General features: G+C 42.3%; 1 protein-coding gene across 1 annotated transcript in view; it reads right to left on the bottom strand.

The window, feature by feature from the left end:
• LOC111953355 (zinc finger protein GLI2-like) overlaps positions 1 to 25,000 on the bottom strand; it is a 57,697-nt gene that overhangs the window by 14,816 nt on the left and 17,881 nt on the right. The window contains 5 exon segments of the mRNA XM_070435487.1: positions 4,532 to 4,681; positions 7,539 to 7,679; positions 10,384 to 10,494; positions 11,354 to 11,552; positions 13,823 to 14,024. Coding sequence (XP_070291588.1) covers positions 4,532 to 4,681; positions 7,539 to 7,679; positions 10,384 to 10,494; positions 11,354 to 11,552; positions 13,823 to 14,024 — 803 coding nt within the window.

The following is a 25,000-nucleotide window of genomic DNA, read 5'->3' as shown; positions in this document are numbered from 1 at the left end:
GAGGCACAGATCTGGGAAGGGTACCAAAAAATGTCTGCCGCATTGAAGGTCCCCAAGAACACAGTGGCCTCCATCATTCTTAATTGGAAGAAGTTGGAACCACCAAGACTCTTCCTAGAGCTGGCTGCCCGGCCAAATTGAGAAAATGGGGGAAGAAAGGCCTTGGTCAGGGAGGTGACCAAGAACCCGATAGTCACTCTAACCCGATAGTCACTCTGACAGAGCTCCAGAGTTCCTTTCTGTGGAGATGGGAGAACCTTCCAGAAGGTCAACCATCTCTGCAGCACTCCACCAATCAGGCCTTTATGGTAGAGTGGCAGACAGAAGCCACTCCTCAGTAAAAGGAACATGACAGGCCCGCTTGGAGTTTGGCTGCAATCGCTGCCAAAGGTGCTTCAACAATAGTAGCTGTTGCGCCGCGAAGAGGAAAAAACTGATCCCAGCCATTGAAAGCTGCCAGAGCTCGTGGGACATTGCTTACATCGGCTATGACAGGCTCATTGTCCACCCTCCCTCCCAGAAGCCTGGAAGGGATGAGAGAGGCCCAAGCCTATGGGTTCGTAGCTTCAACAACGAAGTACCACACACACACAACACACACCACACACACACACCACCACACACACACACACCACACACACACACACAACACCACACACACACACACACACACACACACACACACACACACACACACACACACACACCACACACACACACCAATGATTTAATGGACTGCTGAATGTAAAAAAAAATCTCTCACTTTGTTTGCTCTTTTCAGTATTATGTCTATTCTGATAAGCTACCCAGGAAAGGGCCTGAAAATAGCCATATTAATATATGTAGCCTTAGAAATCAGGTTCTATGAAATCAATAACTGCTAACATCAGATAACATTCATATATTAGCCATTTCTGAGACTCACTTAGATATTCATTTGATAATACAGCAGCAGCAATACAAGGATATACCATCTGTAGAAGAGAGACAATTGCTTATGGAGAGGTGTTGCTGTATATATTCAGAGCCATATCCCTGTAATGCTTAGAGACTTTTGTCAAGTGTTATTGAAGTGTTGTGGTTGCAGGTTCTCTTGGCACATCTAAAGCCTTTTCTTTTGGGGGTGTTGCTAGAGGCCACTAAGTGCTAGCAGTCAGTATCTAAATAATATGTGTGAAATGCATATTGTTTCATCAAGCCGTCCGCTCAAGAGGAAGCTTCCTACTGTAACCAGTGCCTGTAATCTGGTTCAGGTTATTAATCAACTAACCAGGGTGTTTACAAAACACTGACAGGAACAAGATCATCCACATATATTGATCACGTTTTTACTACTGCTGTAGAACTTTGTTCAAAGCTGTATCCGTACCCATTGGATGCAGTATCACAATATAGTGGCTATATCCAGGAAAGCCAAAGTTCTAACAGCTGGATCTAAAAAAGTGTATAAGAGATCATACAAAAGATGTTGCTGTGACTCTTATTGCGGACGATGTTAAAAATATTTGTGGTCTGATGTGATTAATGAGGAGCTCCAGACGCTGCACTTGATGCATTTATGACATTGCTTCTTCCAAACTGTTGATAAACATGCACCTGTTAAGAAACTCACTGTTAGAACTGTGAAGGATCCATGGATTGATGAGGAAATGATCAACTATGGTTGAAAGAGATGGAGCAAAAGGGAGCGGCTATTAAGTCTGGCTGCACATCTGACTTACTTACTGCAAATTGAGAAATGATGTGACTAAACTCAACAAAAAAGAAGAAGAAACTATTATTATGAAGCCAATATCAGTGATATAAAGAATGATGGGAAAAAACTTTGGAGTACTTTAAATGAAATTATTGGGCAGAAAGACAATTCAACTCCATCTTTCATCGAAATCAGATGGCTTATTCATCACAAAAACATTTGATGTTGCCAATTATTTTTTATGATTATTTTCATTGGCAAAGTGGGCAAACGTAGGCAGGAATGCCAACAACGAACAGTAAGCAATTGTATTCATGCATAAAAAAACAAATAATGAAAGAAACGCATTGCAAGTTTGAATTTTGTAAAGTTATGTGGGAAAGGTGGAAAAATGTATTTTTCGTCAATAATGACAAACCTCCAGGCATTGACAACTTAGATGGAAAGCTACTGAGGGATGGTAGCTGACTCTATAGCCACTCCTATCTGCCATATTTTGAATCGTGCCTAGAGGAAAGTCTTTGTCAGGGCTGGAAGGAAGCCAAAGTAATTCCGCTATCCAAGAGTGGTTAAAGCGGCCTTTACTGGTTCTAACAGCAGACCTATAAGCTTGCTGCCAGCTCTTAGCAAACTGTTGTAAATATTGTGTTTGACCAAATACAATGCTATTTCTCTGTAAACAGATTAAACAACAGACTTTCAGCATGCTTATAGAGAAGGGCACTCAACATGTACTGCACTGACATAAATGACTGATGATTGGTTGAAAGAAATTGTAATAAGAAGATTGTGGGAACTGACTGTTAGATTTTCAGTGGCAGTCTTTGATATTATTGACCAGCACCTGTTGTTGAAAAAACTTTTGTGTTATCGCTTTTCAACCTCTGCCATGTCATGGATTCAGAGCTATCTATCTAATATAACTCAAAGGGTTTCTTTAATGAAGCTTTCTCAATGTCAAACATGTAAAGTGTGGTGTACCGCAGGGCAGCTCTCTAGGCCCTCTCCTCTTTTCTATTTTTTACCAATGACCTGCCACTGACATTAAACAAAGCATGTGCTGTGTCCATGTATGCTTATAATTCAACCATATACGCATCAGCAACCACAGCTAACGAAGTCACTGAAACACTTAACAAAGAGTTGCAGTCTGTTTTGAGATGGTGATCAGTAATAAACTGGGTCCTAACTGAACATCTCTAAAACTAAGAGCATTGTATTTGGTACAAAATCATTCCTTAAGTTTTTGAACCTCAGCTGAATCTGGTAATGAATGGTGTGGCTGTTGAACAAGTTGAGGAGACTAAATTACTTGCCATTACTTTAGATTGTAAACTGTCTTCGTCAAAACATTTAGATTCAATGGTTGTAAAGATGGGAGAGTTCTGGCCGTAATTAAAGAGATGCTCTGCTTTTTTGACACCATACTCCAAAAAGAAAGTTCTGCAGCTCTAGTTGTCTAATCTTGATTATTGTCCAGTCGTGTGGTCCGGTGCTGCAAAGGAAAGACCTAGTTAAGCTGCAGCTGGCCCAGAACAGAGCGGCACGTTTTGATCTTAATTGTAATCAGAGGCTGGATATAAATACTATGCATGCCGGTCTCTCTGGCTGAGAGTTGAGGAGAGACTGACTGCATCACTTAATTTTTTATAAGAAACATTAATGTGTTGAAAATCCCAATTGTTTGCATAGTCAACTTACACACAGCTCTGACACACACACATATCCCACCAGACTTGTCACCAGACCAGGGGTCTTTTCAAGTCCCCAAATCCAGAACAAATTCAAGAAAGCGTACAGTATTATATAGAGCCCTAATTGCATTGGAACTTCCTTCCATCTCATTTTGTTCAATAAACAGCAAACCTGGTTTCAAAAAAACAGAAAAGCAACACCTCACGGCACAACGCCTCTCCCCTATTTGACCTAGATAGTTTTGTGTGTATGCATTGATATGTAGGCTACATGTGCCATTTTAATGTATGTATGTAGTTCTGTCCTTGAGCTGTTCTTGTCTATTGATGCTGTATTATGGTCATTCTGTATTATGTTTCATGTTTTGTGTGGACCACAGGAAGAGTAGCTGCTGCAAATACCAAAAGTACTGAGTAAAGGGTCTGAATAATTATGTAAATGTGTTATTTGAGTTTTACATTTTTTATACATTTGCAAAAATGTCAAAATCAGTTGTTGCTTTGTCATTATGGGGTATTGTATGTAGATTGGTGAGGGGGGAAAAACGATGTAATCCATTTTAGAATAAGGCTGTAACGTAACAAAATGTGGAAATCGTGAAAGGGTCTGAATACTTTCCAAATGCACTGTTTAGAGTCACCAATCCTAACTTCAGAAACAAATCTCCCCTTGACATCAATGCATGATTTATGTGAAAAGTTAAGGATTTGGCCTGAAGAGAGAAAAGTCTTAGATGTTGTACATGTTGTACATGAGGGACTTACAATACAGGTCTTACTGTAAGAAGGACCCATTGCCCTTACTGACACTACTAACATACACCCTACTAACCAGCTTAGGGACATCCTCTATGTGAATGTGTAATGTAATCACACTGTAAGCATATTTGTATTCCTTTTCAAGAATTATCACGTGAAATATGGAGAAAAGCCCAAACGGCATTTCTAGATTTGTATGTGTGCACTTGTAGAGTGTACCGTCACACACACTCACACTCACAGAGAATCACACACACATCTGTGTGTGATTGTGAGTATGAGTGTGAGTGTGAGTGTGTGTGTGTGTGACGGTACACTCTACAAATGTTTAGAGAGGCAAATGCTCAGCGAAGGCCAAGCCTGGCGACGACCAGTTACTCACGGTACACTTGTGTGGCTTCTCCCCCGTGTGTCTCCTCATGTGAACCACCAGCATGTACTGGGCCTTAAAGGGCTTCTGCTCCCTGGAACACTCATCCCAGCGGCACACAAACTCCTTCTTCTCCCCGTGGATGTGGTCGTTATTGATGTGCTGTAGGGAGACACGCCCGGGATGAGACGTGTTAATACCTTTCTGGATCTCTACAGCCTGTGAGACTTACGGACCCGTCCAGTAACAACCCCCAGCCCCTACTCCCTAAACACTTGTGTCGATCTAAGGGATTGGATAGGTGTAAKGCAACAGTCATTCAATTGTAGTAATTCTTTTAAATCTACATAAGTGCCTAAGGGGAAGGGGCTAGGTTTTCTTTCTGTGCATGGCCTGTAACTTCTCCTGATGTTAATAATGTTTACATATTTTGCATTACTCATCTCAAATGTATATACTGTATTCTATTCTACTGTATTTTAGTCTATGCCGCTCCGACATTGCTCGTCCAATTATGATATATTCTTAATTCCATTCCTTTACTTTAGATTTGTGTGTATTGTTTGTATTGTTGTGAAATTTGTCAGATATTACTTGTGAGATATTACTGCACTGTTTGAGCTAGAAACACAAGCATTTCGCTACACCCGCAATAACATCTGCTAAACACGTGTATGTGACCAATACAATTTGATTTGATGTTTCACTCCCCACAGAAGTCCCTCTGAGGTTGTCTTTTGTATTCGGTCTCTAGCTGTGTTCTGTTCGGTCTGTCGTTGAGTGTATTTGTACTACTTAGAGAACACACTATCAACAGGAGACAGAGGTTTTCTCTGTGATAGAGGTCTATTTGAACAAGTCCATTTCAGGTTGTGACAGAGGCAGAGCAGCCATTTGCCTATCAAAGAGATTAGGAGTAACGCCATCAATCAAAGTTTGCCGTTAACTTTCCGTTTGTCAGACAGTGAAGAAAAAAGACGTGATTGTGTTGTCGGGACGCACAATTTGCAGTGTGGTTCTGTTAGATGAGTTCCACTAGTCTACTTTTTCCACGAGGGATTCTACGGTTAGGGAAATTAAAATCAATCGTCAAACAGGCAAATGCTCCTTTGCTCCGCTCTGTTTGTATGTGTCTGAAGGGGCAGCCTCTCAACACTTTAATTCAATGGAATTGCCCCGTGACGGATTTCCAACTCTCTTATCCAAGATTGATGTGGCATCCCGCTGGCTGGCGTGCATAGCCTAAGACGAATGGGTCTGGACAGGTATTGTGCACCTCCCTCATTAGGGCTGTAGTGTTTGAGTGCAGGGGCCCAGTGAGTGGGATCCCTTGATGAACACATCTGCAGAAAAGGACTTAATACCCTGAGTACATCAGGAATGACTAACAACAAGGTAACCAATAGGATGCTTGGGTTTCAACCATGCAGCAACTAAAGTAACTTTTTTCCTTGCAAGAGTATAGCCCTAACAAGCATATATCCATTCACACGCTCACACACACACACACACATACACACACACACACCACACACACACACACACACACCACCACACACACACACACACACACACACACACACACACACACACACACACACACACACACACACACACACACACACACACACACACACACACACACACACACACACACACACACACACACACACACACACACACACACACACACACTGAACTTCGGTGACAAGACCATCATTGTAGTAGCTAAATGCCAACATATTCCTTAGGCTACTCTCTCTACATGTTGGTTTTAATGTCTGGCCCATGATAATTAAGCCAAAGACACATGGCGGTTGAGCGTGGCGTTGACTGCTCTCTCAGACAAGCAGCTCTTTGTCCATAACTGCCTTAACCTAAACCATCCTGGCCTATCATTAGGAAGTATCTCGGAGGTTTCACGTTCAGCTGGAGTGTAACTGTCGTGACTGAGTGAAACAATTGAGGACAGATAATGGAGGCCATAGTCGAAGCTCCTCTGTTACAGTGCCCCCCCCCCTTCTCTCTCTCTCCCTCTCCTCTCGCTCACTCTTCCTCTCTCTCTTCTACCGCTCTCTCTCTCTTCCTGCTCTCTCTCTAACTTGCTCTCTCTTCTCTTCCTCTCTCTCTCCTCTCTCTCTCGGTTCCTCTACTCTCTCTCTCTTCCACTCTCATCCCACTCTCAATCCACTTTCTCTTCCACTCTCTCTCTCTCTTCTCTTTGTCTCTCTCTCTCTCTCTCTCTCTATCGCTCTCTTTCTCTCGCTCTCTTTTCTCTCCCCCTCGCTCTCTCACTCTGCCCCCCCCCCTTCTCGCTCTCTCTTTCTTTCTCTCTCTGTCTGTCTGTCCCCCTCTCTTTCTGCTTCAGTGACGGCCTGGAATGCCCCTGCTCGACCAAGACTCTACATGCCAAAAAGTCCAATGGAGTAAAACAATCCCAGTCTCATGGAAGCTAAAAACTTAACTAAGCTTACTTTATGTGAACAACCAATGAATCATCTGACTCTCAGTATCTATCTGGAGGAAAGCATAATAAAACAGGACCCCAGTTGAAGTCCATTGACAAGCCTCAGTCTTAGGCAGCACTAAAATATGGACTCTTAGTTTGTTAGAGGTTTTTGTGGAGACTAAATCAGGGAGGGGTTAAGGGTTTAGTGTTCCTGGCAGGATGGCTTTATGTTGGGCTTCAGAGGTCAGAGGTCAGAGGTTAGGGAGCTCATATAGACCTAGAGGTCTGTGGGATTTATTCTGGACTTATTTCAGCTGCACTGACAGGCAGACCTCCTCTCTCTCACCACACACTCATTAGATAGCGACCTTCCTCTGCTCTTGGCCCAGGGCCCGTTTTTTTCGTTCGAACCACAGGTAACATACTTAGCCTTAAGATGCTTTTAGGAAACCGTCTCCGGGTTGTTTTTTTTAAAACACACGGGAACATTTTCTGAGCTAGTTAAAGAAAAAGGAAATGCTTCTCTGATCCCTGTCTCCTGTCCCCTCCTGTTCCCCGTCCCCCCCTTACATGGACCAGTTGTTCCTGCGTGTCGTACTCCTTGGAGCATCCTTCCCAGTGGCAGTTGGTCTCATACACCATCTCTGGCTCATGCTTGCATTCATCTTTATCCAAGTCCTCCTTCAGGTCCAGCATCCCACCTAGATGATCCTGTTAAGAGTTAGAACACGAGAAAAGAGAAGAAGATTTTATAATCCATTCTCTCTTACAGTCTAAGGAATGTGTCTTGTTTCTTTTAACCCAACACAAGCCARTAACACTCCTGCCGAAATTCTACTCAACAACACTTCAACCAACGATCACTACTGGCTGTAAGCGACRGAGTGATGCGCGTTTGGAGCAATACTGTCTGTATCCAAGGCTCAGCCTATCGTTCACARAACAACAGAATGCAGCGCAGCAGGCGACTGAAGAGAGACGTGCTTGTTACAGCATCAGCGGAGAGTGGAAAGGCAGCTTGCCAGTTACAGCAGCGCGTCCCCTGAATGATAATGAAGAGGTAACGTTAGAGAAGCCTGACCACGGAGATGGGGGTGAGAAGATGATAAAGCGTACTTCATGCGTACTTCATGAGCTGTAACCGAAAAACAACTGGCATTTGGAAAGTTTGAGGTGAGGGAGAAAGTGTGGTGGAACAAGTATTGTTAGCATTGTTATGTATCTTGCTAGCTGGATCGAATTCTTCGTTAGCTAGCCAGATAAATGTTGAGCAACATTAGCCAACTTATCTGATCAAATAATTTTGTTTATGGTGTGAAAATTAGCTTGCTAATAAAGTCAGACAGCTAACGTTAGATAGCTAACGTTTCAACATCAGATGAGCTAACGTTAGTAACCTAACCAATTCGCTTTAGTATTAACTGGTATACGACTCCTTGCCGTTCCTCAAGTTATAACGCGTTACTTGCTTACTGGATGGACCCTGGCAATCTGCGAAATGTTAACTAGTTAACTAGATAACGAACTAACTACTATCTGTGAACGAATGTTTCACCCTCTACAGTTTGTGGTTCATTTTCAGAATGAGAGAATTAGGTGAAAATGAGGCGTTGCTTTTAAACAAGTGGATTCAGGGATCATGTGTAGCTGGAGCTGGGCCTGGCTTATACTGGATGCCACTATAGAGGTGAAAGAAACACCACACACTTTCCCTCTATCTCACTTCTTCAATACAGTGGCTAAAAATGGGTATGCCAGGTGTACTCTCTGCCTGAAAGAGATCAATTATGCCAACTAAGGTTATCATGCTCTGATGGCACATTGTAGAACAGATGTCCACAGGCAGAACGTGTACAATGTTATAATGTGCAGTGTAGCCCAAAGATATTACTTTTGTTGTGTTGAATTTGACAGTAACACTTGTGTGTGAGTGAGGGGGGATTATTCAATGTTTTACTCAGTGAATGTTATTTTTTGCACACGTAGCCTTGTGCACTTGATGATGTCTACTATAGTGGCCACTATAATAGAACAAAAATAGAATACCTGTTTGTTTCATTCTATTTCTACTTTAAGAAGTTTTTTCCCCAAGTACAATATTTAGATGTGTGTGTGTTCACAAGCGTTCTATTGTAAAGGCTGTCATGGCTAACTAAAATATTAGTGTATTGTTTATTCTCAAGACTTAAGTGTCATTTGCAGTAAAGTCTAGGCAACAAATACATTGGATTTCTTTCTTTACATTTTTTAGCTGTGAGTTAGGATCACATTAACCACTTTTTATTTTGCACACAGGGACTGATCATGTAGCTCATATGCTTTGTTTAATTAGTTCAAACCTGCATTTCCCCCTAGCAGGGATTTGTTTTGCATGTTTCAGTGCAACAAAAAAAGTGTCACCTTTTTGGGCCTTCACCAGTTTGCATCCCTGTTCAACTATTAACTGTTACTGATGTGGGGAGGGGACACCCTGACATTATCCGAGATAGCCCAGATTGACTTAACTGGAGGAACAGTGACTAATGTACATGTACCTATCTGTCCAGGTAGGGATTCAGTTCCCAGGCCTGCAGGCTGTGTGTGTGTGTTGTGTGTGGTGTGTGTGTGTGTGTGTGTGTGTGTGTGTGTGTGTGTGTGTGTGTGTGTGTGTGGTGTGTGTGTGTGTGTGTGTGTGTGTGTGTGTGTGCTGTACGTCCGTGTGACGTGCAGCCCATCCCCTGGTTCTCCTCTTGCTCTCTGGTCTCCTCTTTCTCTCTCCACAGCTCCAGCCTCCCACCCTTCCCTGCTCCAATGTGCTGACTGCAGCATGTTTATCTCTGCCGCGCGCCACTATCTTCATCAATTCTACTGGCCCCAAGACGACTATGTACACCACCATCCCCATGCATCAAACCTGCCTCTGAGTCAAAGAGGAGGGCTCCGCAAATTTGTCAAAAGAGAGAGAGAGAGAGAGAGAGAGAGAGAGAGAGAGAGAAATGCACCTCAGATGACAATAACGTCTGGCCAATATTTCATTGAAATGAAGTGCTGTGGCACAGTTTACAGCAGCCAGGGAGAAAAGAAGAGCGGGAGGAACAAACGAATGGATGCAAAGCTCTTATCACACAGAGTTTTTCTTCTTTCAGCCGTAGCAGAGAAAGAAAGGGGGTCAGGGGACTGGCTGGTTCCCAGGGGTCTGTGTCAGTTCAGGACAGAGGAGTATTTGGGGGGAAATGGCAGAGGAAAGGAAGCAATGGAAACAGTTTTTTATTTTCTTTCCATCATCAGTTGCAGAGGTTTGATCATTTTTTAACTGCCCTCAACACATCATTCTCTTTAGATCCTATCAACCCGTACGTCTCACTTACTGTACAGGGCAACAAGGTTCATCATGACAACTGATTTATAAAGTAGTATATCCTACGCCGATTCTTACCGGAGAGCATGGGGACAGCGGCCTCGGACACTCCACCTCTGTCTTCACCTTTGACCTCTTGGTGATCATGGGATTGACTGTACTGCTCACTGCCGAGTCCCCACATGTGTTCTGGAGTGGAGGAGCGGAGAGAATAGGAGAGGAGGGGAGAGAATCAAAGAGAAGAAAAGATAGGGGTTAATACAGGGCTCGAGTCAAATAGACATTCATACATCAGAGGTGAGCCACCACAGAGACTAAACAATTTTGAGTGTTTTGTGATGAGAGGGTGCAGTATGAAAACATCCCATCCATCTACAGAGGGAGCCCACTGCCTGGGGCTTCAGTGTAAACCTCAGGTGACTCCTGGAGAAACTTTGGAGACGAGAGTAGGCACACCCCACCACCTACACAGTTAATGCTTCACAATAAGCTGACACAGGCCGTATCTGCCAGTTGGCTTTAAGAGTCATGCTAGACTGTGATTCTGGAAACCACAGCAAAGTGTTCCTAATCAGAGGAAGACTTTGTTTCTCCTCAGTATCCCTCTGTGTTTACTGTGGTCTGTAACAGAACCGTGGGGTTTGGTGTTTACCTTACGAAGGGGCGTTTCAGTGAATGGTATGATAAGAACCACAGAGAGAACCACAAACCACAGTGGACGTATACAATGGATGAGAAAGGAGACAGCAGTACTTATGTTTTAAATCATCTTAAAACAAGTTTACTGACTATGCAAACAAACAGAAGAAAATTGTACGGCTATAGACGTCATGCTGGTTTGATTTGAGCATCCCACACAATACCAGAACCTCCTGAAGTCCACAGGGCAAGGCTCACATTTGGCGGTTATGGACAATGAGAAGATCTACCTCGTACCAGACAATTTAGGCACAGTTCAGGAAGAAGATGAACAAACTCAAGGAAAAAGTCTTCGCACATCAAAGCTGGTTTGCATACCGCCGTTAGCAAAGAAGAAGAGCAGTCTCACCTTTGACTGTGAGCCATTGTGGTGGTTGTGTGAGGAGGGGGGCAGAGAGGAGAGACCCAGGGCAGACTGGCGACTGGAGAAGATGGGTGGGGGCTGGATGAGAGGAGGGGTGTGGCCAAACACACTCAGGCCTCTCTGCTGGGACAGGAGCTGCTGGTAGGCCATGGGGTTGATGTGGTGGGGGAAGGTAAAGGACGGACTGGAACACAAGACATTAACGCACATGAGAGATATGTCTCATCTCCAACTGTGACACAAAATTCCACTTTCAACCCAGGTAGCCTAGAGGTTAAGTGTGTTGGGCCAGTAACTGAAAGGTCACTGGTTCAAATCCCTGAGCTGACTAGATGAAAAATATATCGATGTGCCCTTGAGTAAGGCACATAAGCCTAATTGCTCCTGTGAGTCAAGAGTCTGCTAAATGACTCAAATGTAAGTCACAACTTTTCACCTGAACTCAATGTTAGTCATGTATAAGGCTGTGGGGGTCATGAAGTTCTGTCAGCCAGTGATTTTCAAGCAAATAACTGTCGGTCTCACGGTAACTGAACATGAATTAACTTAAACACATTTAGCATCTCCTGGCTTCCACGCAGTCTACAAGCCACTGATGCAGACCTTTGGAACATCTACATTTTAAAAAGTCCGTTAAATCCATGAAATGTAGCTTACACTATCGCAATAAATCCATTATTTATTTTAGACGGGTCTAAAGAAACTTGATATGAAGAAAAAGTAGAATAGAATAGTATAATCTGAGTTGTCCTTATGTTAGGCCCTGATCTGGCTAGGCCATATGGCTGTGGGCTACACTAGTTTATTTAGCAGACAAGATTTGCTTAGAATTCCGTGGCATTATTTTATAGTATTTTATAGTATGAAGAATACAATTGAACAAAGCTGAATAAAATAGAAAGGATATTTTCTCCAAATGATTTGAGGGAGTGCGCACATGTGGCTATTCTGTGTTGAGCGATTAACAAAGAAACATGTACTCCTATATGCTTAATTTAGAGTTATTAATGTAACTTTAGTTGTGATACAAATGTGTTTGTTTCCATTTTTAATACATTCTAAGGCTGCATGATGCAACTCTTTTATTTATTTATTTAACCTTTATTTAACCTGGTAGGCTAGTTGAGAACAAGTTCTCATTTGCAACTGCGACCTGGCCAAGATAAAGCAAAGCAGTTCGACACATACAACAACACAGAGTTACACATGGAATAAACAAACATACAATCAATAATACAGTAGAAAAATCAATATACAGCATGTGCAAATGAGGTAGGATAAGAGCGGTAAGGCAATAAATGGTGGCAACGTAATTACAATATAGCCATTAAACAACTCTATTGATGATTTGAAAAAAGTTGCATGAAAGGCATGAGCTCTGCTTTGTTTTGTTTTTTTACACAGGATATACACACTTCATCAGTCTCTCATTCACAATTTGACAAGAACTTGATAATTCCTTACATTTCACGGCTGCATACCCTTTGTGTGGCCATAATGCCCCCTAACAAATCCATTCCTTTTGCGCCCAAATTGGCCGTTGGGCTGAATATAATAATTATAATTCCCTTCTTCCGGCTGCGTGCTGAAGCACCTCTCACTCACATGGCTCTCTGTCAAGTGATCAGGTCTTTCTCACAGGCTACAAGTGAAGACAGACACATCGGGGACACAACTGCGCACGTCCTTATCCAATTCCGAGGCGCATATTGAAGATATTGGAAGAACTGTCCACATTTACTTTTCGTCAGCCTAACGAGTAATAAGTAGGCAGCAAAAGCACTAGCCTATGTCAATCTACTATCCCKCATAGTACAAAAGTTGACATATTCTATTCTGTGCAAGAAATAAATATTCCATAGTCTTGGACACTAGCATAAAAAAACTGAAAACYTTTAGCTTAAAAAAGGCAATTTCTTCACATTATAAGTGCAGCAATGTGCACACTGCAGTAGGCTATAAGCATGAATGTTCCATTAGCAGGAAAACACTATTCTCAAAAGTGACCACAAATGCGATTATGCATGTAATGCTTTTATCAGAAAAGTGCATTTTTATGGTGTAAATGATCTTCCCCAAACTTGAAACTATGCCAGTTAGGCTCCACGCCCCTTGTAAAGCGGATTCATGTGCTTCATTTTATGAAGTTATTTGGCCACTTTAGTTGTGATACAAACTTGATAAAAATATATAGGCCTATGGACTAGGCCTTATGGGTCTCCCGGTCGCGACACAGCCTGAGATCGAACCCAGGTCTGTAGTGACGCCTCTAGCACTGCAATGCAGTGCCTTAGACCACTGCGCCAATCCGGAGGCATGTATTACTTTATTTGACTTAAATGGAGTTTATATTCATGTGACCAGTATATCAGTTAACCCTATCCAAGCATCTTAAATCAATAGTTTTTAACAATAATGTATTACTACATATTGACTAGTTACTGGCTAGGGTACCTGATGCCTCCAACAGAGAGGTGTCCYTAGGAGCTGCTAGCTGCAGAGCTGGAGCGTGAGTTGTTGATGTAGGCCACCAGAGAGTTGGGCGAGGTACGGATCATGGTCTGCAGGTCGATGCTGGCGTCTGAGAGAGGCGAGATGGACAGGGCTCGCTTTCTGTTCAGCCTGGGGGTCAGTCTGGGACTGGGGAACCGTGACACTGTGGGAAAGAAAAACACACAGACACATACAGACTGTTAGTCTGACAACCTCTGAACTTCTCTCAGCTTCTCCTCCTGGCATAGTTGCATCTGATTCAAGTATGCAGAGACTTATTGTCGTAGTTTGCATATACTGTATACATGCAGCACATGTGTGATGCACACAAAATGTATGGTCACATTTGTGTTTATGTATTGTTTCTTTGTATTGGGGAAGAATGCTTTTACTGAATTGTCAGTCCTCCAAGGTTTCGCCATTGCGATGCATTGATACTACTATTGGCCACCAGTAGGGGGCAGTGAGACGTGTTTACTTCGCAATGGTTTATATGCGATCCTGCACCTGTGTGTTCTCATAATTGAGAGAACCTATGAAAGAGAAGCTACGTTCTCCTGTTTCCTCATTTATCCTGTGTTACAGGTCAGTAAAGTCCAAAAAAACACTGAATACCACAATATAGTTTTGTAACTTGCTTGTTGAAGTGAATGTAATGGTTTCGAACAACATAGTAATTGTATAACTGTGTARTAGATAGAAAACGCATGTCAAGTGTAAAGTGAAATGATGGCGGTGAATTCCTTTGATCTAGAAAAAACGAATTGTTAACTCCTGAACATTTTTTTGTTGTTGAAAAAAAACCACTCATGACAATATCCTAAGGATTTAGAGAATTTAATGTTGTAACTGTGACGTTTAATAACTTTGTTGTACTGTAAATGTTAGAAAAGCCGCTAGCTTAGAGCTAGCTCCGGTTAGCTGTTTGCTAGCTCCGGTCAGTTGGTTGCTAGCTTCGGTTAGCGCAATGCTAGCTTGTTCAGTAATTTTTCAGAAATTAGCATTAATGTCAGTTGCAATAGTCTTGTCTTTCTATTAGTCCTTCTTACACTGAGTGAATGTGTTTTGAGCATGGGTATAAAGTAACTTCTAATGAGTACATCTGTCACAGCCTGATCTGTTTCACCTGTTCCTTGTGATTGTCTCACCCCCCTCCAGGTGTGGCCATCTTCGCCATTATCCCCTGTGTATTTATACCTGTGTCTCTGTTGTTCGTTGCCAGTTCGTTTGTTTATTCAAGTCAACCAGCGTTTTTGTTCTCAGCTCCTGCTTTTCCCAGTCTCTTGTTTTCTCACCTTCTGGTTTTGACTCTTGCCTGTCTGACTCTGAGCCCACCTGCCTGACCTGACCTGGCTCTGCCGACCTGTACCTTTGCCCCACTTCTGGATTGTTGACCTCTGCTTACCCTGAGCCTGCCTGCCTCCGGTACCGTTGCCCCACTCTGGTTTACTGACCCCCGCCTGCCTTGACCTGTCTATTGCCTGCTCTGTTGGAATATTACCATTGTCCATTCTACATGTCTGCATCTGGGTCTTACTTGATTCTGAAATACCAGTCTTTAAAGGCTTTCGTGTTTTAGAGGTCTTATGGCTATATGTGGCAACAGTCAATACATAATTATAACCTAAACAGGTGAATTACAGTATAATTGTTAATAGATAGAATGTGATGATGTATTGATATTGATTGTGTTTTTTGAATGTTTATGAAATATGTCAGGATTTATGAGCACATGATTAAAACCTTTAAAGAACAAAACAAAAAATGTAAATACAATGAAAAGACAGAAAATACGATTTGCACTTGAGAGAATGTTGAATAAGATAATTGAGAGAACCTTTGAAAGAAAAGCACGTTCTCTGTTTCATCATTTATCCGGTGTTACGGAACTTTATCTGCACCAGTCCCAAACTGGCTATAACACATGCATTAGATATAGTATTATTATTTTTTATTTGCCTTATTTAACTAGGCAAGTCGTTAAGAACACAATTCTTATTTATGACGTAGTAACAGTGGGTTAACTGCCTTGTTCAGCAGCAGAACAACGCTTTTTACCTGTCAGCTGGGATTTGATCTAGCAACCTTTCGGTTACTGGTCCAATGCTCTAACCACTAACCACATCCGTACCAGTCAAAAGTTTGGACACATCAACTCATTCAAGGGTTTTTCTTTATTTTACTATTTCTACATTGTAGTGATAGTGAAGACATCAAAACTATGAAATAACACATATGGAATCATGTAGTAACCAAAAACAAATTTATTTGAAAACTTGCAGTTAGGCTCTACACCGTTGTAAAGTGGATTCACGTGCTTCATTTTATGAAGTTATTTGCCACTTTAGTTGGGATACAAACTTGATCAAAATATATAGGCCTAAGGCTAGGCCTTATGGGTCTCCCGGTCGCGACACAGCCTGAGATCGAACCCAGGTCTGTACTGACGCCTCTAGCACTGCAATCTTCAGAGTAGTACCCTTTGCCTTGATGACAGCTTTGCACACTCTTGGCATTATCTCAACCGGTTCATGGAATGCTTTTCAACAGTCTTGAAGGATTTCCACATATGCTGAGCACCCGTTGGCTGTTTTCCTTCACTTTATGGTCCAACTCACCCAAACCATCTCAATTGTGTAGGTCGGATGATTGTGGAGGCCAGGTCATCTGATGCAGCACTCCATCACTCTCCTTCTTGGTCAATAGCCCTTACACAGCCTGGAGGTGTGTTGGGTCATGCTGTTGAAAACAAATGATATCCACTAAGCGCAAACCAGATGGGATGGCATATCGCTGCAGAATGCTGTGTAACCATGCTGCTTAAGTGTGCTTGAATTATAAATATCACAACAGTGTCACAAAAGCACCCCACGCTTCACGGTGGAACCACACATGCGGAGATCATCGTTCACCTACTCTGCATCCACAAAGACACGCGGTTATAACCATCTCACATTTGAATCATCAGACCAGGACAGATGTTCCACCGTCTATGTCATGTGTTGTTTCTTGGCTCAGCAAGTTCTTTTATTTGGTTGTCCTTTAGAAGTGGTTTCTTTGCAGCAATTCGACCATGAAGGCCTGATTCACAGTTCCACTGAACAGTTGATGTTGAGATGTGTTTGTTACTTGAACTTGTGAAGCATTTATTTGGGGCTCAATTTCTGAGGCTGGTAACTCTAATGAACTTATCGTCTGCAGCCAGAGGTAACTCTGGGTCTTCCTTTCCTGTGCGGTCTCATGAGAGCCAGTTTCATCATAGCGCTTGATGGTTTTTGCGAATGCATTGAAGAACTTTCAAAGTTCTTGAAATGGCTAAAGTTATGATGGACTGTCGTTTCTCTCTGCTTATTTGAGCTGTTCTTGCCATAATAATGGAACTTGCCTTTTTACCAAATAGGGCTACTCATTCTGATACCACCCTACCTTGTCACAACAAACTGATTGGCTTAACACATTAAGAAGGAAAGAATTACAAATTAACTTTTAACAAGGCACACCTGTTAATTGAAATGCATTCCAGGTGAATACCTCATGAAGTCGGTTGAGAGAATGCCAAGAGTGTGAAACTGTCATCAAGGCAAAGGGTGGCACTTTGAAGAATCTCCCATATAAATATATTTAGATTTATTTAACACTTTTTTGGTTACTACAGATTTTTATGTGTTATTTTCATAGTTTTGATGCTTCACTATATACCACAATGTAGAAAGTAAAATAAAGAAAAACCCTTGATAGTAGGTGTGTCAAAACTTTGACTACTGCACATATATAAATACAGTGGGGAAAAAGTATTTAGTCGCACCAATTGTGCAAGTTCTCCCACTTAAAGATGAGAGAGGCCTGTTAATTTCATCATAGGTACACTTCAACTATGACAGACAAAATGAGATTTTTTTCTCCAGAAATCACATTGTAGGATTTTATGAATTTATTTGAAATTATGGTGGAAAATAAGTTTTTGGTCAATAACAAAAGTTTATCTCAAATACTTTGTTATATACCCTTGTTGGCAATGACAGAGGTCCACGTTTTCTTGTAAGTCTTCACAAGTTTTTACACACTGTTGCTGTGTATTTTGGCCCATTTCTCCATGCAGATCTCCTGAGCAGTGATGTTTTGGGTGTTTGCTGGGCAACACGGACGACTTTCAACTCCCTCCAAGATTTTCTATGGGTTGAGATCTGGCAGCTAGACCCTCCAGGACCTTGAAATGCTTCTTACGAAGCCACTCCTTGTTTGCCCGGGCGGTGTGTTTGGGATCATTGTCATGCTGAAAGACCAGCAACGTTTCATCTTCAATGCCTTGCTGGATGGAAGGAGGTTTTCACTCAAATTCCCGATACATGGCCCCATTCATTCTGTCCTTTACACGATACCGAGTTAGTCGTCCTCGCTTTGCAGAAAAACAGCCCAAGATGCATGTGTCCACCCCCATGCTTCACAGTAGGTATGGTGTTCTTTGATGCAACTCAGCATTCTTTGTCCTCCAAACACGACGGGTTGAGTTTTTACCAAAAAGTTCTTTTTGGTTTCATCTGACCATATGACATTCTCCCATCTTCTTCTGGATCATCCAAAATGCTTCTAGCAAACTTCAGACGGGCCTAGCATGTACTGGCTTAAGCAGCGGGGGAACGTCTGGCACTGCCAGGATTTGAGTCCCTGGCGGCGTATGTGTTACTGATGGTAGGCTTTGTTACTTTGGTCCCAGCTCTCTGCAGGTCATTCACTAGGTCCCCGTGTGGTTCTGGATTTTTGCTCACCGTTCTTGTGATCTTTTGAACCCAGGGGTGATCTTGCGTGGAGCCAGATCGCGGGGGATTTCAGTGGTCTTGTATGTCTTCCATTTCCTAATAATTGCTCCCCAGTTGATTTCTTCAACCAAGCTGCTTACCTATTGCAGATTCAGTTCTTCCCAGCTGGTGCAGGTCTACAATTTTGTTTCTGGTGTCCTTTGACAGCTCTTTGTCTTGGCCATAGTGGAGTTTGGAGTGTGACTGTTTGAGGTTGTGACGTGTCTTTATATCTGATAACAAGTTCAAACAGGTGCCATTAATACAGGTAACGAGTGGAGGACAGAGGAGCCTCTTAAAAAAGAAGTTACAGGTCTGTGAGAGCCAGAAATCTTTGCTTGTTTTGTAGGTGACCATACTTATTTTCACCATAATTTGCCAATAAATTCATAAAAAATCCTACAATGTGATCACTCGATAACGTGCACTCATACATGTATGCAGTTAGCATACAGCAGAAATTACAGCGAGGCACTGTGGATTCATTTACCTGCATCGCATGGCTCTTATCTGCATATCCCTTCACGAACAGCCCAATACACGTCGTGCCAATACTGTCCACGTATGTCGTCTATTGTTTTGTTACTTCTCCGGACTTGTTCTATCGTTGTTCTGAAATTTTGTCCTAGTGTCTGCTGGCTCCGGATTTTGAACCTCCGACCACAGACACAAGCGTCATCGGCACTGACAGTGTCTGGCGTTGGTGAACTGTGAAGTCGGAGCGTTCTGGTCACGCAGCAGGGCTACAACATGTTGAGTAGAGCAGCGCTAAAGGCACATTCTTGCCACCTGTGGCTTTTAATACATTTTTGCCCTGCGGTACTTGGGGACTCGCCCATAAGTTTCACATTTCACATGACATGCCAAAGACCATTAATACTAAAAATATAGGTAGATCAAAACACGAGATATTTTAAAGAACACGATAAAACAAAGCACACTCAATATATGCAGGTTCAGTTCCCGACATATTTACAATGTGTAGAGGATATTGACCCTAAGAGGTTGATACAGTGGGCATAAATACGTATTTTAGTCAGGCACAATTGTGCAGTTCTCCCACTTAAAAATATGAGAGAGGCCTGTAATTTTCATATCAGGTACACTTCAACTAATGACAGACACAAATGAGGGAAAAAATCAGAAAATCACATTGTAGGATTTTTATGAATTATTTGCAAATTATGGTCGAAATATTTTGGTCACCTACAACAGCAGATGTTCTGGCTCTCACAGACTGAACTTCTTTTAAAGGAGGCTCTCTTTCCTCCACCATTACTGTATTAATGGCCCCTGTTTGAACTTGTTATTCATATAAAGACCTGTCCACAACCTCAACAGTCACACTCCAAAACTCCACTATGGCAAGACCAAAGAGCTTGTCAAAGGACACCAGAGAAACCAAATTGTTGACCTGGCGCTGGAAGACTGAATCTGCATAGGTAAGCAGCTGGTTTGAATAAATCCACTGTGGGAGCATATTATGGAAATGGAAGACATACAAGCCCATGATAATCTCCCTCGATCTGGGCATCACGCAGATCTCCCCGTCGGGTCAAAATGATCACAAGAACGGTGAGCAAATCCCAGAACCACACAAGGGAGGCTAGTGATGACTGAGAGAGTGGGACCAGTAGTAACAGCCTACCATCAGTAAACTAATACCCGCAGGGATCAAATCCTGCAGTGCCAGACGTGTCACCCTGCTTAACGCAGTACATGTCCAGCGCCGTCTGAGATTTGGAGCTTTGGATGATCCAGAAGAAGATTGGCAGAATTCATATTGGTCAGTGAAACAAAATAACTTTTGTAAAAACTCAGCCTCGTCGTGTTTGGAGGACAAAGAATGCTGAGTTGCATCCAAGAGACACCATACCTACTGTGAGCATGGGGTTGGAACATCAGCTTTGGGGCTGTTTTTCTGCCAGGGACCAGGACGACTTGATCGGTGTGAATGGGCCATGTATCGTGAGATTTTGAGTGAAACTCTTTCATCAGCAAGGGATTGAAGATGAAACGTTGCTGGGTCTTTCAGCATGACAATGATCCAAACACACCGCCCGGGCACGAAAGGAGTGGCTTGTAAGAAGCATTTCAAGGTCCTGGATGGTCTAGGCAGTCTCCAGATCTCAACCCCATAGAAACTTTGGAGGTTTGAAAGTCCGTGTTGCCCAGCAACAGCCCAAAAATCACTGCTCTAGAGGGATCTGCATGAGGAATGGGCCAAAATACCGCAACAGGTTGTGAAAACTTGTGAGGACTTACAGAAAACGTTTACCTTGTCATTCAACAAAGAGTATATAACAAAGTATTGAGAAGAACTTTATGTTATTGAACAAATACTTATTTTCCACCTAATTGCAAATAATTCATAAAAATCCTACAATATATTTTTTCTGGATTTTTTTCCCTCATTTTTTGTTTCATTGTGATGTGTACCGATTGAATGATTACAGGTTGCTCTCTTATCTTTTTAAGTGAGGAACTTGCACATTGTGAGTCTGACTAAATACTTTTTTGCCCCACTGTATATACATCACACTATTATTACAGGTGGGGAGACAAAGTAAATTTTGATACCACTGCACGATTTTGGAGTTTTCTACTTACCAAAGCATGTAGAGTCGTCGAATTATTCCATACGGTACACTTCAACTGTGCAGAACGGATGTAAAACAAAAGATCACAAAAACTTGTATGATTTTACAGTAATTTAATTTGCATGTTTATTGCATGAATCAGGATTTGATCACCTTCCAACCAGTAACACATTCCGGGCTCTCACAACGCTGTTAGTTTTTCGTTTCAGAAAGCCTCTGTTCCACTCATTACCTGTATTAACTGCACCCTGTTATGAACTCATTACCTTGTAGAAAATACACCTGTCCCAACTCAATGCAAACAGGACTCCAACCCTCTCCACAATGGCTCCAGATCCAGTGAGCTGTGTGTAAGCGACCATCAGGATAAAATTGTTAGACCCTGCCAAGGACTGTGGATGGGTACAGGGACAATAGCAACAGCTTGGATGAGAGGCAACCAACTGTTAGCCACATTTTTAGGAAACATGAGAAGAAGGTTCAACGTGCGCGATTCAATGCACCCTCCGGTCTGGGGCTCATGAAGATCTCCCTTGTGGGGCATCAACATGTGCATGAGGAAAGGATTGGATCAGCCCAACTCACGCAGACCTGTGTCATGACCCTGAAGACTGTGGGACCACAGTCTAACAAAGAAAGCTTAGTAACCACACTGGCCGTCATGGATTAAAATCTGCACGAGCAAGGTCCCCTGCTCAAGCCCAGCGCCATGTCCAGGCCATCTGATAAGTTTGCCAATGCCATCTGGATGATCCAGAGGAGGAATGGAGAAGGTATTGTGGTCTGATTGAGACCCCAAAAATAGCAGTTTTGGTAATAAACTCCATCGCGTGTTGTGGAGTAAGAAGAAGGTGAGTACAACCCCAAACACATTCCCAAACCGTAAGCATGGAGTTGGAAAATCGTTCTTATGGGGAATGCTTTTCTGCAAAGGGGACAGGAAGACTGACCGTATTGAGGGAGGATGGAATGGTCCATGTTACTCGCGAGATCTTGGCCACACAACCTCTTCCTCAGTAAGAGCATTGAAATCGGGTCGGTAGGCAGAAGTCTTTCCAGCATACAACGACCGAAACACACAGCCAGGGCAATACGTAAGGAGTGGCTCCGTTTAAGAAGCATCTCAAGTCCTGCAGTGGGCCTAGCCAGTCTCAGACTCTTAACCCATAGAAAATCTTTTGGAGGAGCTGAAAGTCCGTATGTCCAGCACAGCCCGGAACCTAGTATTTGGAGACAGGTCTGTATGGTGAGGTGGCCCAAACATCCCGCTGGAGTTGTGCAACCCTGGTCAAGAACTACAGGAAACGTATGATCTCTGTTAGTTGCACAACAAAGGTTTCTTGCTATCTCTTCTATCAAATATTCAGTTCTTGCGTTTTTTGTTATCACTTATGTAGGAATTATGCAATATACCTTACATAAAAATCATTACAATGTGTTTTTTCTGGATTTTTGTTTTAGATTCGTCTCTCCAGTTGAAAGTATACTATGGATACAAACTACAGACGCTCTACTCATGCTTTTGTAAGTAGGAGAAACCTGCAAATCGTCGTGTGTCAAAGTTACTGTTTCTCTCCACTGTTATAATTATTTGTATTATTATATATCCCACACCATGCATGATCTATAATGGCTATCAGTTTAACTTTTTATGCCATGTAACCCGCTTTCTGCCCCTACTCCTAGCCCCACTATCACTCACTCCAAGCCAAGTCAAAAGCCCYGTGTCTCTCTCTCTCTCCTTAAGTGAGGGCACCCACTTTACCACTGTGAGATATTAAGAATGTTTTCAAATATTTGTATTTATTTCATACAGGCAAAAATAATTATATCGAGTCAATCTTTCTTTCTCACTATCATTGTGTCATTTCCCCATCCCATCATACACTGCCCAACTCTGTGCTATTTCTGGAGCTGCAGAGCGAGAGACAGACCTAGAGGAACGCTCCAGCGCAGCCTAGCCTCTAGCCCAGCCTGGGACTGGGTGATGGATGCTAACGCAGCCTCCCTCCGACACCCAAACCCCCTGGAAATAGAGCAGCACTATCAATAAGTGCTCAAGATTGATTCCCAGCTAATACAGTAAACAATTTGTCTGAGGTGATGGAAACCGAGCCTGGCAGAAGATATTGTTGCAGTAAAATAAACTCATCTCTTATCCGGTGCTAGAATTATACCCGGGGAAGGAAGTAAAGCAGAGGATGGATACGGGATGGAGATGAAAGATGAAAATAAAAAAAAKTAAAACAATCCTCAAACAACTTTCTTTAATGTGTCCTAGTGACACACATTTTCAATGTACACGATATAAAATTAAAATAAAACAAAATGCGCAAAACAAACGGCTTCTATTCCGTTTGAAAATATATTTTAAAGATCTGTTGTCTTTCAAAATTGATGCATCCTAAATGGCAACCTATTTCCTACATAGTGCACCACTTTTGACCAGAGCCTTGTGTAGGGAATAGGGTGCTATTTGGGATGCACCCATAGGCCTTGGTGACCTCATTAAGATTCAGTGTAAAGGATAATAAATCTAAGCCTAAATAATGTACTTTAATTAAACAGATAAAAATCTCACTGCGATCGAAAACATTCTGTACTTCACTTTGGTAAATGAGGCCAATTTAGAGAATTGATTTCAACTGAAATGTATGCAAAGTGTTTTTGATCGCTCTTATGCCCATGGTTTATAATGTACATTTTGTCACTGTTTTTTTTTTGAAAGTCCATAAGCTACCTGGTCTTACTTTGAAAAAATGTAGGATGATAATTACGTAATAACTATCCAATAATTACTTCATGAAAAAGTGCCACTATGTATAATCTACTACCAGSCATGTACAGCAGTTACTGTAACCAGCTGTTTAAACATATTTTAAGAATAGAAGCCTTAAACTGTATGGGTAATGGCATTTTGTAAAAAATTTTAAAACACCAAATCACAGATGAAATTCATAAAGCTGGTTATCCTCTAATTTCCTATYATATTGAACCGGTGTGTTTCTGGAGTCTGTTGCTCTAGGGGGCCAGTGATGTCAGCAGGAGAGCCAGTCAGCCAGTTGTTCAGGGCTCAACAGGTGCTAGACATTAGCAGTGGTGTTAGTGGAGCCAGTCCAGAGCAACAGTGCCATTAGGACCTATGGGGTAATAACCAAAGGCACTGCAACCGGACGTCCATAATGGCTCAATAACATGTGGTGCCAACACCAGGCACTGCACCAGCAGCTCTACACAAACAGTGCCTCGGCTGATTAAACTCAGGCTACCACCACAGAGAATAACATTCTTGCTTCCTGAGCCATTATTCTTAGCAGAAGCTAATGGCTCACTGTCATTTCAAAATGTTCTCTCCAATACAGTCCCATAAGTAACACACATGTGCTCAGTTTTAGTGCTTTGGGACTTTCCCGAAATATCCCGGGACATATTGACCAGGGCTGGGGTCAATTCGAATTGAAGGCATTCAATTCAGGACGTAAACTTAAATAACAACAATCATTGAAATAAGCATCTATTTTCAATGACTTCTCAATAAACTGATGAGTAGAAGCTATTTATTTAAAAAGTATTCCATTTCGATAAAAAAAAAAAAAAAAAAACTTTTAAATTCAAATTGACCCCAGCCCTGAAAGGGACTCCACCACTGTCTCTCAGGGGATATTTCTGCTGTGAGACTTAATATAAATACGTTTCTCACATGAGCTGCTAAAGACATTGAGCACACAATCGGGGGAGGGGGT

This window comes from Salvelinus sp. IW2-2015, linkage group LG27 (genome assembly GCF_002910315.2).
Source record: "Salvelinus sp. IW2-2015 linkage group LG27, ASM291031v2, whole genome shotgun sequence".
In the NCBI taxonomy this organism is placed as follows: Eukaryota; Metazoa; Chordata; class Actinopteri; order Salmoniformes; family Salmonidae; genus Salvelinus; species Salvelinus sp. IW2-2015.
Note: the sequence above shows the minus strand (reverse complement) of the source record. Positions and strands in the feature narration are given on the sequence as shown.